General features: G+C 38.9%; 1 protein-coding gene across 1 annotated transcript in view; it reads right to left on the reverse strand.

The window, feature by feature from the left end:
- Positions 1-18,687, reverse strand: part of fam199x (family with sequence similarity 199, X-linked) — a 116,765-nt gene that overhangs the window by 41,800 nt on the left and 56,278 nt on the right. Inside the window, exons 3-5 of the mRNA XM_067362999.1 lie at positions 10,975-11,194; positions 10,698-10,850; positions 10,028-10,243 (exon numbers count right to left, since the gene is read on the reverse strand). Coding sequence (XP_067219100.1) covers positions 10,028-10,243; positions 10,698-10,850; positions 10,975-11,194 — 589 coding nt within the window. The remainder of the gene's footprint in view (positions 1-10,027; positions 10,244-10,697; positions 10,851-10,974; positions 11,195-18,687) is intronic.

Here is an 18,687-nt window from a genome sequence, read left to right on the forward strand (position 1 = left end):
TACTGGTTGACAATATTGATGTGTGTGTCGAGTTTCATGCAATTTGAAGCATGTTAAGAGCCTCAAAAACACTCAAGAATATTATTACAGTTTGACCTGTTGCCATGGCAACAATATTTCAAATATCAAAAATCCTGTCATAGGTCTACATCTGCTGTGTATTGACATTACACTGATGAAGTTTGAAGCAAATCAGGAAAAAATAAGAGGGTGATCTCAAAACATTTCAAAAAGTGATACACTTCCTGCTGCCAGTTGGTGTCGCTATAACTTTGACTCACAATAGTTACATCCATGTGATCAGACTCCTATAACGAACACACTCGTGAAGTTTCATAAAGATCAATATATGTATTAAGACGTTATAACACATTTCCTGTTTCCTTTTTCTCGCCATAAATTCGTTGCCTCGCCACGGCCAAACCGTTCGAGATATCAAAAATCCCCTGGCAATTTTTAATCATCAGTGTCTTGACTTCATGCTGACCGAGTTTGGTGGCGATCGGATTAATCGTCTAGGAGGAGTATATCAAATTCCAGAGCATGCGTTTTTCAAACAACCCTTAATAGCTGACTTCCTGTTGGCGTGGCGATTAACTTAGAGCGCGAAAGTTGTTCGGCCCGATGAGGTCTATATGTGTACTGAGTTTCATACTAATACGTGCAAGCATGTTTAATATATGGACCAAATTTTCAGACTTTTTTCAAGGGGGCGCTGTCGAGCCCCCCTGCCACGCCCGGGTACCAGCCTCTCCGGCGTCCTAATGGCCGCGGATTCCAATGTGTGTGCCAATTTTCAAGAGTTTTTGAGCATGTTAAGGCCCCCAAAAAGCCCCGGAAGACGGAAAAAAAAAAAAAAAATAAAAATAAAAAAATAATAATAATCCTTAGAAGAACAAGAGGGCCCTGCGCGCTTAATTCGCTTGGGCCCTAATAATCCTTAGAAGAACAAGAGGGCCCTGCGCGAATTTTCGCTTGGGCCCTAATAATCCTTAGAAGAACAAGAGGGCCCTGCGCGAATTTTCGCTTGGGCCCTAATAAGTATGCAGGAGAATAAGAATGGAGCTTTGCCTTTGGCAAGCACCATTAATAATAAGTATGCAGAAGAATAAGAATGGAGCTTTGCCTTTGGCAAGCACCATTAATAATAAAACGTTTATTCTCTGAGTATAAATAGGTGCTATAAAAAGTGTTAAAAAGGTGCAATGGAGTATAAAAAGACTATAAAAAAAGTGCAATGTTTTCATCTTACGGACAAACTCTTATCAGCCAGTGAACAACAGCCAGACCTTAAATTTCTTGTGAAAAGAAATGAAATAAGGATGAATAAGGAATGAATAAGGATTTCTTTTCATCAGTTCTTGTTTTTCTTTATACATTTGTACATTAAGAATACAGCAAGACAAGCTATTAATCATTTTTTTAAATGCCATTTATCATGTTAAGTGACACTTTAAAAAGGACACCATACTATTAAGACTTAGCTAGATAATAAACTGCACTTTTAGTAAATAAACAGTAAAACTACAAATATTGTCTTAAGTAGGCCTAAAAAGTCTTACGATCCAAGTTATAACTTGTGGCCCTTCGCGTTTCATTTGGTTGAAATGCGGCCGTCTTGGCCTCTGAACTTGAGTACCCCTGCACTATAGGATCCAGTTTAAAAAAAATAGCGGTTTCAGGCTCCTGCCGATACGATACAAAAAAAAATCTTTACGTATACATCTAAATGCGTCTCTGTGTGGATGGGCTCTTCTCAAAATAAAATCACATGACATGGTCTTAAAAACATTTAAAACCCGAATTCCGAAAATGTTGGGACGTTTTTTAAATTTTAATAAAATGAAAACTAAGACTTTCAAATCACATGAGCCAATATTTTATTCACAATAGAACATAGATAAATGTTTAAACAGAGACATTTTAATTTAAATTTAATTTTAAAATACATTTTTTTTATGCACAAAATGAGCTCACTTCAAATTTGATGCCTGCTACAGCTTATGGACCATGTTCACATATGGCTTCCTTTTTGCATGATAGAGCTTTAGTTGGCATCTGCAGATGGCATTTTAAGTAAAGGTAAGAGACCACAGACATGCTGTCTACCCTGACCAGCATATGGTAACCACTCTGAAGATGTAGAAACTGATTGAGCGCTAGAAATACTGCTAACAACTCTAAATGATTCATGCAAATCATGGTGATCCCCTTTTTCAGACTCCGAAACCTGTCCGTAAGGCAGGTGTCTGTCATAATCATCTTGAGGCAATGGAACGCACCTATCTGGACTCATCCACAGATGCAAGGTATGAAATACTCTGTGTGTAACCATGATTGCAGCAGGGATATCAACGAGGCGAAATCGTTTAGCTATTGATCCACCACTGGAACAGCCTCATGTGAAGTAGGCCCAAGTGAAGCACAGCTGCTGTCATAAGACCCATCAGTTTGTGGCATAAACCTACATGGACTAATCGTTCTGGTATGAACTGGAACGGCCGAACATGTGCGGGATACAGGCGTGCCCGCCTTGTGCAGGAATCAAAATCCACTTCCTAGAAAAGTCATTCGCTGACACGGAGAAACACTTTTCTAAGGGTTAACCCTCATTCCAAGACTCCTAAATTGATCAAGTTTTTAACGGGATGGCGGACAGCAGTGTGAGTAAAATAATAGATGTCCCAGCCACGTTTAAGTTCAAAGTCTGGATGCACTTACACTGTAAAACTTTACTGTAAATTTACAGGTAATTTCTAACAGTATTATACTGTATTTTCATAAAACAGTAACATGTGGTATATTTTACAGAATGTCTGTAAATATACAGTAGTTTTCTGTTTTCAGCCTGTTTCACTCGTAATACAGTATAATACTGTAGAGGCATTGCATTATGGGATTGTTTTTTTTTGTGTTTTTTTTCCACGCTCATTTCAAATATCTAGGCCAGGCATACATTTTAGCTCCTCTCTCAACGCTTTTCACGTAGACTCATTAAATGATATTTGAGTGAATATAGTGTGCAGTTTTAAGCTTTTGAAGCATCAGTTTGCCTGAAATGCAGGATGACTGGACGGCGCTGCTGAGAAGATGGAGATGTTATTTTCCGCCTGATTAATCAAAACGTTTGTGCCTGTGTCGAGAAGACGGATAAACGACTGTTCAGCTGAGAATACGGTAAGTCAGTCTTTTATAGTGCTTTTTGTTCGCGTTTCTACTTTGTCATGAATGGTTTGATCTTGATATGTTAAAGTTTTGTTTTTCTTGAGCAAACAGTTAACGTTACTCTGTTCTCAGTGCTTCACCAGTAACACCGATGTTTCATGTTATAGACAAACCTTAGCATATGTTATTCTTACAACCTGATTTTTAATCTGTTTTATTTTGCTTTTTTTCTTGTTTCAGGCTGAATCATCTGATGTAGCTCCATTGTTTACATAAGTGTTGTGCTTATTTTCACATGTATCAGGTTTATGACAAAGAATTCATAAACTATTTTATTTTTTCAATTATTTTAAGCATTATTTTAAGATGCATCTTTTCTGAAGTGTAACAGGATCATTACTTAGATCATATGCTTAGCTGTGAGTCCTCGTGTTCACAAAAATGGTATGGTGAATGAATGCACAATATTAACTTCTCTCTCTTTCTCTATCTATTTGCTTTTCTGCTTTTCTGCTTTTAGGCTCTTTGACATTTACCCTAAACATGGTTCAAGAACCAGAAAGGGGGGGAAATGACCTTCTGTGAAATATGATTTTGTTTAACTTAAGTATTGCATCTAATTTCACATGTGATGTAATCAGGTTTATGGCGAAGAATGGACTACTTGCACTGAGGCTTGTAACACACTTATGGTTTGAAATAATACAACTTGCCAATTTCCACTTAGTGATCAATGCTGCAGTGTGTGTGAGATCTGATGAATAAGATCAGTACAAACCTTTTTATAACCATTTATTTTTATTAAATATTTTAATCCCTATTTTGCATTGACAATCACTTCACTGTATGTAATTCTAACAATTCTTAGTATTCAAATTCTTAACATTCAAAGTATATTTGTCAGTCCTCTGCCAGTGTGTTACTGCTTAAAGGGTTAGTTCACCCCAAAATGAAATTTCTGTCTCAAATTAAGATATTTTTGATGCGAGAGCTTTCTGTCACATGTCACAGAGACACATGGATTACTTTAACAATGTGTTTCCTATCATTCTTGACCTTTAAGGTGTAAGTTGTGCTGCTGCCTATGGAGGAACAGAAAGCTCTTAGATTTCATCAAAAAATATCTCCATTTGTGTTCCAAAGTTGAACAAAGGTCTTACGGGTATGGAACGACACGAGGGCAAGTAATTAACAACAGAAATTAAATTTTTGGGTAAACTAACCCTTACAGATTAATTTAAATATTTAACATTGCTAAATGTCTCGAGGCAGATACCACTTATTTATTTAACTATTTTAAAAGACTGGGATAAGAGCACCAACACACACAAGCTAAATTCAACAGGTATAAAATATGAGTAAAACAATAAGAGAAAAACAGTAAATGAGAAGACGAGCACTGGACTGCAGCAGGTTATTGGTGTATGTAGGTGAGCTGAATGCTTTTACCAGAAACTCCCGAGATGTAGTACGACGTACAACGCGGAAGCATTATTTTTAGTTGCATCTTTTCTGAAGTGTTTATTGGACATTTTAACTTACTGCAATGAAATGCTTAGGCTATGGTGCATATATTCACAATATTCATTATCGTTTTCTCTCTTTCCTTTTTTTCCTCTTTCTTTTCTGCTTTTTTAGGCACTTTGACATCAACCATGAACACAGCTCAAGAAACAAGAAGGCAAAGTGACTTCCAAGACTGGCAACACTGTGCAAAACTTGTAGGCCTACAATTTGTTGTTACTCCACATTTAGAAAAAATGTTAAAAGTAAATAAGATTGCTGTATTGTTCATTGATAACTGTTGAGTGCATTTAAAATGTTAACCTTTCAACATTGCAATTTATTTTGCAATAACATAACAAAAGTATATTTTTTAATTATTTAATGACAAATATAAGTGCAGTATGAAAATCTGTATAAATGCAGTTAATAGCTGTAGTTAAACAGTATAATGCTGTAAAAGTACATAATATTACAGCAGGATACTGTATTTGATAATTACAGTACTATACTGTAAATGTTGTTTACAGAAGTAGTACTGTAAAAATACAGGCTGGCAACCCAGCACGTTCAGCTCGTCTGCGATATTCTTTGCGGCGTCCATTTTCATTAAATTTTGATATCAGCTAGAGCCGGCCAGAGCGCTGCATAAATAAGTAGCCAGGCTTCCCTTGGAGGGCGGCGGCAATAACAAAAGAAACAAAAGCCGGCGTATCCGATTCCTGTATGGAAATACAGACAGACAATGACACGTCCCTACTGCAAGATAGAATCTCTGAAAAACATGCCGATTTCAACCTCAAAATGTACGCTTTTAAATAAAACAATACTGCCATCTAAAACACGGAGATGCTTCTTCATGATCTCAACTAACAGATTCTGCAAAAAAACGAAAATCACCAATTTTGAAAAAAAAAAAACGCTTCTTTCTCAGTTTGCTCAATAGTTATGCTGCCGACTTGTGTCCCTGGTTTCCGTGACGGGTCACATATGTCTGTGATGGGCTGCAACGATCAACGCTACACAAACATGTTGTAAATAGAAATCTTTGAGGCTCTTCACCGACCACTTACAGATTCACACATAAGCATTTGAAAGCAGGCGTCTATCAACAGATTCCTAATATATCCGCTGGGGCATCTATTATAGACGCCTGCTTTCAAACGCTCCCGTGTGAAAATGCTAGGCTATGCTATCCCAGCCATAACAACAATCAGAGTATGAAATACATGAAAATACACATTTCAGATTGATTATCATGAATCGATCTCCGGTCCGGACTTGAGACAAGATGGACTTCAATGCCAGCTTCTTGAACCTGCTCATTCTGAGTGAGAGATTCAGGCAACGCAAGTCCAGAATCAGACGCAAACCACCATCCTTTTTGGGGTCCAGAAATGTTGGCTGTAGAAGCCTGACACTATAGCCCCCTTTCTCCAGAAGTGACAGAATTTCCTGTCTTAAGATTGGGATCTCCCAGAAAGCAACATTGTGGGAAGACCCCGTCAAAACAAGGCGGCCCTTGTAGAAACCCTCACATTTGGCCCTGAGAGACCTGAATGCTGGGAAAAACCTCTGAAACAGGAAACAGTCTGTTCACTTGATCTGGCAAGCCAGGGCCAACAATGAGAGCAGGAGCTTGGATGCAGACAAACGGGCCGAGCAAGCACGACCCTAGGGCTATTTCTCAGACTCCAAAGGCTAAAGGCTGTGAGAACCAGTGGCGATTTCTTTAAGACTGCAAGGGAAGCTCGGCTTCCCTTATAATGTCACAAAATTAATGGTCAAATATGTACTATTGTATTAACATTTTATTGACTAAAAATGCGTTAGAAAACGTTCATCTCAAAGATGAGTTCGTTCAGAATCAGTTACATATAGCAGGTCGGCTGACTCGATTTCCTTCTCATACATTCCCGCAGCGTCACAGTGCATTTCCCTATTGAAGCCCAGCGTCCATTGACTTCAGTGGGCTGCTTTGAACGTTTTTTTTTTCAGCGCTTCGAAACTAGACGGTCATTAGATAAACGCTGCGATTATGTCCCGCCCACGGACGCTCAGCGTCTCTGGGGGTGAATGGGGAGTGGGCTGGCCCGGACTCCGAGCTTCTGCGTGATGATTGGAGGGTCTGTCGAAAGACTGCATCTCCTTTTGACTGACAGCGATTCTGTACTATAAGGAATCACTGAAGCTATTCGCGCTCAGTCCCATCGCGGATTTCTCAAGTTCAGTCGAAATAAAAACTGCTGCAACCTATTTCTTTGATATTTGCTTGGCGAAATTGCTTGATTTTCATCATACATTTCACACAATTATACACCACATTCCTTGTTTCAGTTTTACAGAGTTTAATTTTTTTTTTTTAGATCGTTCATTCGTTCATTCCTTCCTTCATTCATTCATTCATATAACGTTAGTAGGCTAGGCTAGCGTCGTGGGTGAAACTGCGCACGATGGCAGACGGTGCTAATATTGTCGACCTGATTTTGGCGAAGCCATTTGAAAGTGTTGCTTACGAGGAAAAACTTAGAATTAAACAGCAGGGCAGATCAACACCTAAGATTGATTTAGTGCAAAAGATAGGGAAAAATAACAGGTCTTTTCAGCTCTCCTGCTATGACAAAGTTAGCTGGCTGACTGGAAGTGCTGTGACAAATAAAATGTACTGCTGGCCATGCCTCTTGATGAAACCATCTCACGGATGTGTTGTTTGGTCAAAGGTGGGGTTTGGAGATCTGTCTAACTTTGACAGGGCATATAAAAGACATGAAAAGAGCAATGAACATGTGAGTGCAAGTGCATGTGCAAGATTAAGTTGCATGGGCAGGATCAGGGTTGAGCATGCAATAAATGAAGGTGCTCGCATTCAAGTGGCTAAACATAATGAAATAGCCGTTTAAGCAGCCTAGCTTTGCTGGCCATTGAGAGGACACTGGTCAAGTCACTTGAAAAGACTCCTAGTTGGTACGACAGGGTCACAGACCATTTTCTTGAAAAGGAATGTAGGGCAGAATTTACTTTTAAATAAATAGACAATTTTATGATGTAGGCCGAAAATGAGCTTCCCTTCTCTGACAGACCAGTAGCCGCCACTGGTGAGAACCCAAGTCAGGCCAAAATCTGTCAGAGACAGGGGAACAGGCTTGACAGGGACCAGAAGGTCACTGTTAAGCGCCACTTGAGCATGCTGAGGCAAAAACATAGCACATACCTGTCGTGTGTACCCTACTGTGATGAATCTGTCGCACAGATCCACACATTTAAAGAAAAACGTATTGTGTCCACTTGAGAGGAGTGGTAAAGGGCTCTAAAATAGTCAGTAAAAAACACAAAAAACGCTTTTCCGATTGGCAACAGATAAACCACATCCTAAAGGAAATAAAATCTGAGGTGAGATGGCACGAGCACACTTTTATGGGGTATACCTGATATACAGTTGTGGCCAGAATAATTAGCCCCCTTCATAAATATGATCAAAGATGACTCTAAAAATAAATCTGCATTGTTTATCCTTTTGATCTTTAATTTATAAAATTAGCAAAAATCTAACCTTTCATTGAAGGAAAAGAATTGAAAGTGGGGGGGAAATAACATTATGAAATAAATCATTTTTATCCAAAACACGTTGCCCACAATTATTAGCACGCTTTTATTCAATACTTTTTGCAACCTCCTTTTGCCAAGAGAACAGTTCTGAGTCTTCTTCTATAATGCCTGATGAGTTTGGAGAACACCCGAGAAGAGATCAAAGACTATTCCTCCATACAGAATCTCTCCAGATCCTTCAGATTCCAGCTCCATGTTGGTGCTTCTTCTCTTCAGTTCACTCCACTCATTCTCTTTAGGGTTCAGGTCAGGGGACTGGGATGGCCATGTCAGAAGCTTCATTTTGTGCTCAGTGACACATTTTTGTGTTGGTTTTGATGTTTGTTTTGGATCATTGTCCTGACGGATGATCCAACCACAGCCCATTATAAGACTTCTAGCAGAAGTGGTCAGGTTTTGATTTTTTATCTGTTGGTATTTGATAGAATCCATGATACCATGTATCTGAACAAGTTGTCCAGGACCTCCAGCACAAAAATAGGCCCACAACATTAAAGATCCAGCAGTATATTTAACAGTGGGCATGGGGTATTTTTTATCCATGTGTGGACCAAACCCATCTGGTGAGTTTGCTGCCAAGAAGCTCTTGTTTTAGTTTCATCTGACCATAGAAGCCGGTCCCATTTGAAGTTCCAGTCTTGTCTGACAACTGAATATGCAGGAGATTGATTCTGGATGAGAGCAGAGAAGCCCTTTTCTTTTTTCTTTCTTTTTTCTTGAAACCCTCCCGAACATCTTGTGGGGATATAGGTGCTGTTTGATCATTTTTTAGGCATTCTGAGACTCAAGACTCAACTAATCTCTGCGGTTCTCCAGCTGTGATCCTTGGAGAGTCTTTGGCCACTTAAACATTCCTCCTCACTGCGCATTAGGATGATTTAGACACATGTCCTCTTTCAGTCAGATTTATAACATCTTTAGTTGATTGGAACTTCTCAATTATTGCCCTGATAGTGGAAATGGGGATTTTCAATTCTTCAGCTATTTTCTTACTGCCACTTTCTATTTTGTGAAGCTCGACAATCATTTGCTGCACATCAGAACTATATTCTTTGTTTTTTCTCATTGTGATGAATGATTAAGGGAATTTGGCTTTTGTGTTTCCTCATGTTTATACTCCTGTGGAACAGGAAGTCATGGCTATACAATTTCATGTTCATGATCACCCCGGTGAGCTAAAAAAAATTAAATATGAATGGGAATATACTTCAGATATATTTTACTCATAAAAAAATTCTAGGGGTGCTAATAATTGTGGGCAACATGTTTTGGAGAAAAACATTTATTTCTTAATGTTATTTCCCCCCCACTTTCAATTATTTTCCTTCAATGAAAGGTTAGATTTTTGCTAATTTTATGAATTAAAGATCAAAAGGATAAACAATGCAGATTTATTTTTAGAGTCATCTTTGATCATATTTATGAAGGGGGCTAATAATTCTGGCCACAACTGTATCCTCGGATGCAGTGCAAAACACCACTGGCCAATAAATTGTCATGAAATGTGTAGTAATGGGTCAAGCCCCTTTTTATTTTCTTTTTACTTCCTCTTCTTCTACTTGAGTGACAGTCTATGGCCGCCCAGAGAACAGTTTTGCTTATCTACAGACTATTCAACCAGTACTCAATTAACATTACATCTTTATTTTATGTCTTAGAAGTAATAATTAGAAAACAACACTGTGAATAAACTAATGATAATAAACTAATAATTTTGTTTAAAATGGGCATTGAGTGGCATTAACCAGGTCACTTCCCCTAACTCATTTTTTAGAAAGTCATGTAATTTATTAGTGTAATTCATTACCTGTTTAAGTTTTTCATCTGTGAGGCAGTTAAGTTCAATGATGAACTCACTGTCTGTCGGCAGTATCTGTGCGCTCGGGTCGATTATTTTTATGATATCAAGTTGCTCCCGAAGTCCCATCTCTGTGCTCACTTTTCGACTCAAATATTCAATATATTCCACCTGAAAAAAAAAAAAAAAAAGATAGAGCACTTTAAAAATAGTAGAAGCTCTAAAGAAACAGAATAATGAGTATATGCAGAGAAAAGTCTTCCTTTCATAACTGTCTAATATTTTCATTACAATTTATATTATCACTATAACAATTTAAAAGTTCTATTGAAAAAACTGACATTACTAAACATTTCCCAGCATTTGATATATCCCATGTTGATTTATTGACAGCAGCACTGGAGTTGACATGGACAAAACCTGAGGTTCCATGTTTGCTCCAACCCTGATAAAAACTCACCTGCCTGTAGCTTTCAAGTAAACCTTAAGACCTTGATTAGCTTGTTCAGGTGTGTTTGATTAGGGTTGGACTAAACTCTGCAGGACCAATGTTCACCACCCCTGGTATATGACAACACATACTGGTGCATTTTATATTTTCATTGCATAAATAAAATAAATCAACCTGTTCATCGTTAGTCATGGCACTCCAGGGCAGCTCATCGAGATTTCGGTGTGGTTTGTTTTTTCTTTTGGATACAAGGCAGGGTGAACTGGGCACACTGGGTATGATGTCTGACAACACATCACTGCCACTGGCTATGTCACTCCCTGGTAACTACAATGACACAGATTTTGTTCAGCAAATTCTTCAATAAAGTAATCAACAGCTTGTCCATATGTTAGGAAATAAATATTTAAACAACCCCTGAACTAAAACAGCTTCAAAACAAAGGGCTCACCTGCCACTCAAATTCACTGTCTGACCAATCCCAGTAAGTGCTGATGGAGGAGGACACGTCGCTGCAGACACTGCCTTCTGGGAACAGGTCAAAGGATGTGAGTTCCTGATCATCCAGGAGGGAGTAGCAGTCATCCTGATCGCCCACAGAAACAGATGAGAAGAGCTCCTCACTGCACTCTGAACTGGCAACACTAGTGCCGCATGACGTCAGGTTCCATCTGAAAAGAGGTGACCGTTGTTGACTTAAGGCAGTTTACACTAGAGGTCTTCACGGGTCCACTCGGATCCAAAAATCCGAGGTCTGACCCAAGACCCAAGCGGGTTCAGTTCCAAAACTTTGACGAGTCCCTCAGGCGGGGGTCGGGTCTGATATTAGTGGCTCAGGTATAGGGTAATTTAAAATAAATGTGCTTTTACTGAATGGACCCAAGAAGACCCCAATTATTATAAAATATGCCAACTTTCCACTATTAATTTCAAGTGTTAAACTATTTTAATTTTTAAAACAAATACATATTAAATAATTTTATGACAATGTTATTATACCCCTTCTCTGTCAACTCACACTTCTATGTGTAAATTACCAAACACTCCACTATGAGTGCAGCAGCGGTGTGCTCTCCACATAAATTGTGCTCTGCAATACCAGAGCCATTTGAGAGGATGGGTGTGGGGAATATTAAGAATTGATGAAAAAAAAAAAACGATATACTGTTGCAGGATTGATTACAGAAAACCATTTAAATGCAGTTGAAGCCAAACTAATCAACTAAAATCGGTAACACTTTATAATAATGTTCAGTTATAAGTCACTTATAAGTTATTAGTTAATGATGAACAAATCATTTACAAAACATGACTATACATTCATAAATGATTAAGTGATATGCTAACGATTTACAAATGTGTTGTAAGTTATCTTAAAAAATGTGTAAATCATGAAATAAGTCAAATAAATCATTAGTAGATGGTTGATAAGTTATTAGTTGATATATTATTTATCACTTATAAATCATTGAAGTATTCATGTCAAGATTGTTTTAGTATCAGTATCTCAATAAACAATTGTTAATCATGAACAAACGATGAACAAATGATTAGTAAATGATCAGTATATGATTTATTGATGAAGCTGTAAGCTGGTCTGTGTTCAAAAGCACAAACATGCAGGTATGCTAAAGCACTATTTTTTAAGAAGAGAATTTGTTTTGAAGTGGATAAACATTTATAAATGCCTTACAGGTGATTCCAGTGGGTTGTGTTAAATCCTTTCACTCATCAGAACAGACTTGTGTTCTGTGTGGAGTGTGTCTGATCTACTGATAAAGTCAACCTCTGAACCTGTTTTACCTTCCACTGAAGCTCACATCAGGAGCACAGAGTTAAAGACATGTGTGTCAGAGAAGACAGCTGTATATACTCACCAGTCAGCACTTACACTGCAGTACACACTACAAAGTGTTCAACACCTGTTATAGATTGTGTAAATGCATGAATAAATAATTTACAAAACTTTCTGCATTCACCAATCTTAAGTGTAAACTATTCATCACTTGTAAATGTTTTACATATTTTCAAATATTCTTTATAAATTATGTACAAACTGCAATTTGTAAATTTACCATTTATTTGCATATGCAAAGGTTCAGCTTACAACTTCATCAATAAATCATATACTGATCATTTACTAATGGTTTGTACTTTAAAATCTACACCTGCCGTGTTTCTTATTTGTCGTCTCTGATTTGGTCTGTCATCCCTGGTTGACAAAGTCCCAGCTCGTCACTGGTGTGCTAGGCTGCAGGCTGTGCAGACATCTCTGCTTTTTACATTTGGTTCCAGTGGGGTTTAAAAAATGTTTTTGTTGGGTCAGACTCTGGTCTATTTTTATCAGGTTTGTCTCTCGTTGGGTTTTTCTTTTAAAAAAAAAATATTTTATGCACGTCAGGTTCAGGTAAGAATCAACTCAGGTCGGTTACAGATTTTAGGACCCAAGAAGACCTCTACTTCACCCAGGACTTCAAAGTTGAATAACCTCTTACTTGACATGGCATGCTAGCATGTGGCTAATGGCTAAAAACACTGGACAGACAGCGATACATGGTGTCACATTCAGTTAGAGCAGTCAGAACAGTAAAACTCTCTCAAAGATATTTCAATTACATCAACTTAACACTGGAACAAAACAGATATTCACCTCAGTACATGCATAATTTTTTGGTAGTATATCTTACTATTGTTACATGTACACTCTGTTTTGAACTCTTTCTGGACTTCTTGTTGTTGTTCCATTTCCCGCCACTAGTCACTCACCATGGATACTGATCACCTTAATCACGTTCAGCTGTGTCCAATCATCCCCTCATGTCTCTGTGTATATAAACCCTGTGTTTCCTGTCTAGCATTGTCCGGTATCGTTCGTGTATATGTTGGTGTATATTCCTGCATGTTCCTGTACTATCCTGTGGATTATCTGGTAAAAGACTTGTATCAGTGTATTTTTCGTGTTTCACTTCTCATTCCTGTCACTATGTACGCACCCGCATTTCTGTTAATCTGCCTTGAGCAACATTTGAGGAAAAGAATGACTTTTTGTTTCTAGTACCATCGACACATTTCCCGGACAGCAGCCTTTGCAACTTTCTGTTTGCCGGCCTGAACACCGCCACCAAGGCGCAGCTGTCCAGGGAAGGGCCTCAAGGGAGCTTCTCTAAATACGTGGAGTGGGTACTGGCATCATGTGTATCATCAATGATCGTGGATTTCTGCGACAACGACGCCAGTCCCACTCCGCTGCCGAGCCAGGAACCATCAGACGGCGTGGAAGGACAGCGCGACCCCACCAAAGACAGAGAGCCCGCCTCCACAGCGATGCAGGAGCCAGCGGCCAGCGGAACGACTGAGTGTAACATCGCCGTGGAGACGGAGCCCAGCATGTCTGACCAGGTGTGTGAGTATGCTGTTACCATCGCCGAGGGAAACCGTGTGGAAGATGTGGGGTTGGAAGGGAGCCCCGCCCACACTCCCGCCACTGAGAGTGAGTTCCAGGCAAGCACTATGGACTGTTATGACTTTGGAGAGGATTCCCTACCTCAGTTAATTCCTCCTGAATCTGTCATTTCCATTTTGGATGAAATGGTCCCGCCCAGCCTCCCTCTCCCACCTCCTCTCTAAAACCCTGATAATGACTTTGTTTGTTCTAGTCCCTCTGCTTTTCTGCCTGTTCTCCAGCCCACAACCTTGCCTGCTACCCAGCCTTCGCTGTCTCACATCACGCCCTCAGCGCTACACCAGCCTTCTCTCAGTGGCGTGGCTACACCTGGGGCCTGCTGTGAGCCAGCCTCTGTCGATGAGGATCCTGCGGCTCCACCTCCAGCCTCAGGTCATGTCGTTCCACCTCGACTCTTCGTCCTGACTCCTCCGCCTCTGCTCCTGCCACCCTCGTCTACAGCAGTGACCATCGAGCGTTCGGTTCCACTGGACTCCCTCGGTCCTGCGACTCCGCCTGGGTCAGACATCGCCATCACCATCGCCACGGACCTACGGGTCGTTCGAGATTCTCCGACCTTTCACCCCTACAGCTCCATTGGGCTCCGCCTTCCCTCAGACTCCGCCTCGGCCCTCAGTCGTTCCAGCTCCACCTCAGCCCTCCGGTACCCTGCTGCTGCCTCGGGGGGGCCGCTGCTACGACTTCGTCGTAGACTCAGAGGTCATCGGCATCACTCCGCTCTTTCGGCTCTCTGTCTTCGCCCAAGGATCCCTCTACATCGCCTGCGCTGTCCTGGATGTAGCCTGGAGCAACTTCTGGACTCCTCTGTTCAAGGCACCTCCCTGGACTTCTTAATCACCTGCACCTCCCTGGACTCTGGCACTTCGCCTCCTCCCGGATAGCCGTCCACCTCCCGAACCGAAAGGCGAGGACGCGCCTTTCCAGGAGGAGGCGATATGTTACATGTACACTCTGTTTTGAACTCATTCTGAACTTGTTGTTGTTGTTCCATTTCCCGCCACTAGTCACTCACCATAGTTACTGATCACCTTAATCACGTTCAGCTGTGGCCATTCATCCCCTCATGTCTCTGTGTATATAAACCCTGTGTTTCCTGTGTAGTATTGTCCGGTATCGTTCGTGTATATGTCAGTGTATGTTCCTGCCTATTCCTGTACTCTCCTGTGGATTATCTAGTAAAAGACTTGTTTTGACTATATCTCCTCGTCGTGTGCTTTATACACCAGCTACTGTAAAAACTATAAAGACACTAGTACATTTAACCAATATTTTAAGATTACTAGAAATTTTAAATTATTGTTAATTTTTTGAAAACACAGCTTACATAATATAATTTAAAGGGGTCATGCATTTTACTAATTTTCCTTTATGACTCGTTTTAGATTGTCACATTGACATATTAGTGCAACAAAAGACTGATTGCAGTTTATTGACCAGAATAAGCCAATAATTATGGCTAAACTGCCATTAATACAGTACTAATAAAGGCAATTTGACCCCCTATTCTAAAGTGAAAGCTAAATCCTCACTAATTATGGCACTTGAGTGATATTCAAGATTGACCAGAATAAGCCAATAATTAAGGCTAAACGGCCATTAAAACAGTACTAAGACAATTTTACTATTGTAAAGTAAAAGCTATTGTAAAGTAAAAGTTATATCCTCAATTATGGTACTTAGTGAATGGTCTCATTGTTATACAAGTATTAATACATAACTTTTACAGCAACAAAACATACTTTTTTGTACGTTTGGATAAATGGCGAAAGATACAACAGGGACGTATTGGCAACATTTAAGCATAAACATATTACGCTTTTACAGCAAAAAACAAACAAATAAAAAAATAAAATATTTACAAATCTTTTATATCATAAAGATATCTGTATAATTTCCCTTTTACCATTTTATAGATAAATATTTTATCTCTAAACTCAAACATAACCATTTTATAACCATTTATTATATTATTTTATATGTAATGGAGAGAATTATTTAGGGAAATTACCATTTTAGTAACACTATAGCATTAAAAGGATCCATTAAATCCATTCAAACCTCTAAACCTACCCATAACCATTTCTTAAAAATATGTAGTTATAAAAAAAATAACAGAAATAAATCACAATAATAACAGAATAATCACAATAATTTCTTTATTTAAAAAATGTCACAATTGCTACCAATAGTAGTCCAAACGATGAGGTATTACAGTCACAGTCCTCTCTGGTGATATGCAATAGATCTGTATCTGGTACAGAGCAGAATTTAAGTTATTAATCCACGAACATGGTATTCCGCTTCACTTCACGACATGTCGCAATAGCTGATGTAGCAGGCGAGAGCCAATGAGCGTTGAGATCATTGCTGTAAAATGTGTCTGGTCAAGCTTTTTGAGGCGATAACTTTTGAATTCATAATCACGGGATTTGATATGGGATACAGCCATAACTAATGCATAATTGAGAACAAATAAATCATTAATTACTAGTTTATTTATGCTTAACTACTGCATTATTCAGGACCCTTAAAATGTAAAGTTAATCATTAATTACTAGTGTGTTCATTCTTAACTAATGATTAATTGTGAACAAGTTAATTAATTAATTAATGCTTAACCAATGCATTATTCTGGACCCATAAAATAAAGTGTTACCCTTTTCTTTTCTTTTTTTAAAAGTAGGTCTCTCATTTTTTCTGCAGCCTAACGCCTGTTTCACACATAATCCGTCTGCAGTGCGTGTGCGGTCCGTATGCAGTGCGTATGTGTTGCTGAAGCAGGAAGCGGCCATTGTGCTTTCACACAGCACACGTTTGCAGTGCGTAATGTTATATTCATTACGCTTATATATTTACAGTTGCTGGAGTAGTTTAGTACACGTAAACATGACACAAAGATTTGAAAACTTACTGTCGACACAAACAGCCGACGAAACTGCTTCCCATGCCTTTTCCTTCGCATTCAAATCTTTGTACAATACATTCTGCGGGTCATACAGAATTTTATGTTTTTCCACCTCAACGATAAGACGAGTGTCATCCATGTCACCTTGTTTTTGAATAGGTCCGCCTGTCACGTCATTGCCTGCTGGGATGCGAGTTTCCCTCCAACGGGGAAAAACATATCTGATCGCATTATGCAAGTAAACACTGTTCATTTTTTTTTTTAAATAAAATAATTGTTTTGAAATGATACAACTGAACTGTGAAATTGAAATGTTTCCTTTTGGCATGAATATAACTTGTTGCTGGCATGGCGTTAAATCATAAAAAAAAAAAATTCTTTATGTAATGTACTAAATGTACAAAATAGTTTAAATGTGCATAATTTCTTTTTTTCTCTTTTTTTTTTTTACAATTTCAGGTCAATCCATGCTCATTTTGCCCACACACAATCTGCTGTGCTGCACTTGCAGCACAGCAAAAATAGACTCGGTACGTAAACGATTGCTGCACTGCTGCAGACGCACCGCTCCTGGAACGCAATGACGGACCGCAACCGCGTGCAGTGTGAACGCTCTAATCCGTTAACATGGGTGCGTAAAAAAATACGCAACGCATACGCACTGCAGACGGATTATGTGTGAAACAGGCGTAACGCCGCACACTGGAGAACCAGCACAATGCCAGAAAACTTTAAGCCCTGACACTACTGAAAACATTAATCAACCTTAGTGAAATTAATTTATAAGCATTACTGAAAAAGACTCTTACAAACACTAGTGAAAAAACTGATCAACCTTAGCGAAATTCATTCATACACATAACTGAAATGAGAAAAGATTTCAGTAGTTGATGAGAGCTAATTTCACTTGAAAAGGGAAGCTGTAGCCGCACTTCCATTTAACTTGACACATGTCTCACAAACTCATTTAGGCAATGGCCCAGTTGTATAGGAAGCCAAACAATGGGAAGCCATTAACACTGAAAGTGGGATGAAACAGCGTGCTGTTACAGAACTGTTTATGCAAATGAAAAATGCAAAGGCCTGGAAACATAAGCAAACTAAAGCCGTATGTCTAATCAATATATGTTTAAAATTTGAAGGTGATACAAGCAAAAATGAATTTTACACAACCATTTATTTCAGTGCGTGTCTAGGCACCTTTCCAAAAAGGCCACTTGGAGATGCCAAAGGGACACTTGGTAACCACCTTTCACTGTGAATAATCACTTATACTCACTGAGTATAAGAAGTCTATTTGATCATTTCCATACATTTTATCATTCCAATATGACAAAGCACAATTTATATACTATATCTTGTATTTTTTTTTCCTCTTAAAAGTTTAGAAAAATGCAATCCAAGGATCATTTACATACAGCAATATACAGCCATACTACCCTGTTGTTGCCCTGATGGCACATTTACACAATCGTACATTTTATATTCAAATTCCAATGATCATTTACATACAGCAACATATAGCCATACCCAACCTGTTGTTGCCCTGATGGCAGATTAACATCAGTTTACAATTTTTCTATTCAAACGCAAAGGATCATTTACATACAACAATACCTCCCTGTTGTTACCCTGATGGCAGATTTACATCAGTTTACAATTTTTCTATTCAAACGCAAAGGATCATTTACACAAAGCAATTTACCATCATATCCACTCTATTGTTACCCTTATTGAACATTTACACCAGCAGCTAATGACCAAGACTGCAATCAAGACGCTAGATACAGCACTCT

This window comes from Chanodichthys erythropterus, chromosome 3, assembly GCF_024489055.1.
Source record: "Chanodichthys erythropterus isolate Z2021 chromosome 3, ASM2448905v1, whole genome shotgun sequence".
NCBI classification, from domain to species: domain Eukaryota; kingdom Metazoa; phylum Chordata; class Actinopteri; order Cypriniformes; family Xenocyprididae; genus Chanodichthys; species Chanodichthys erythropterus.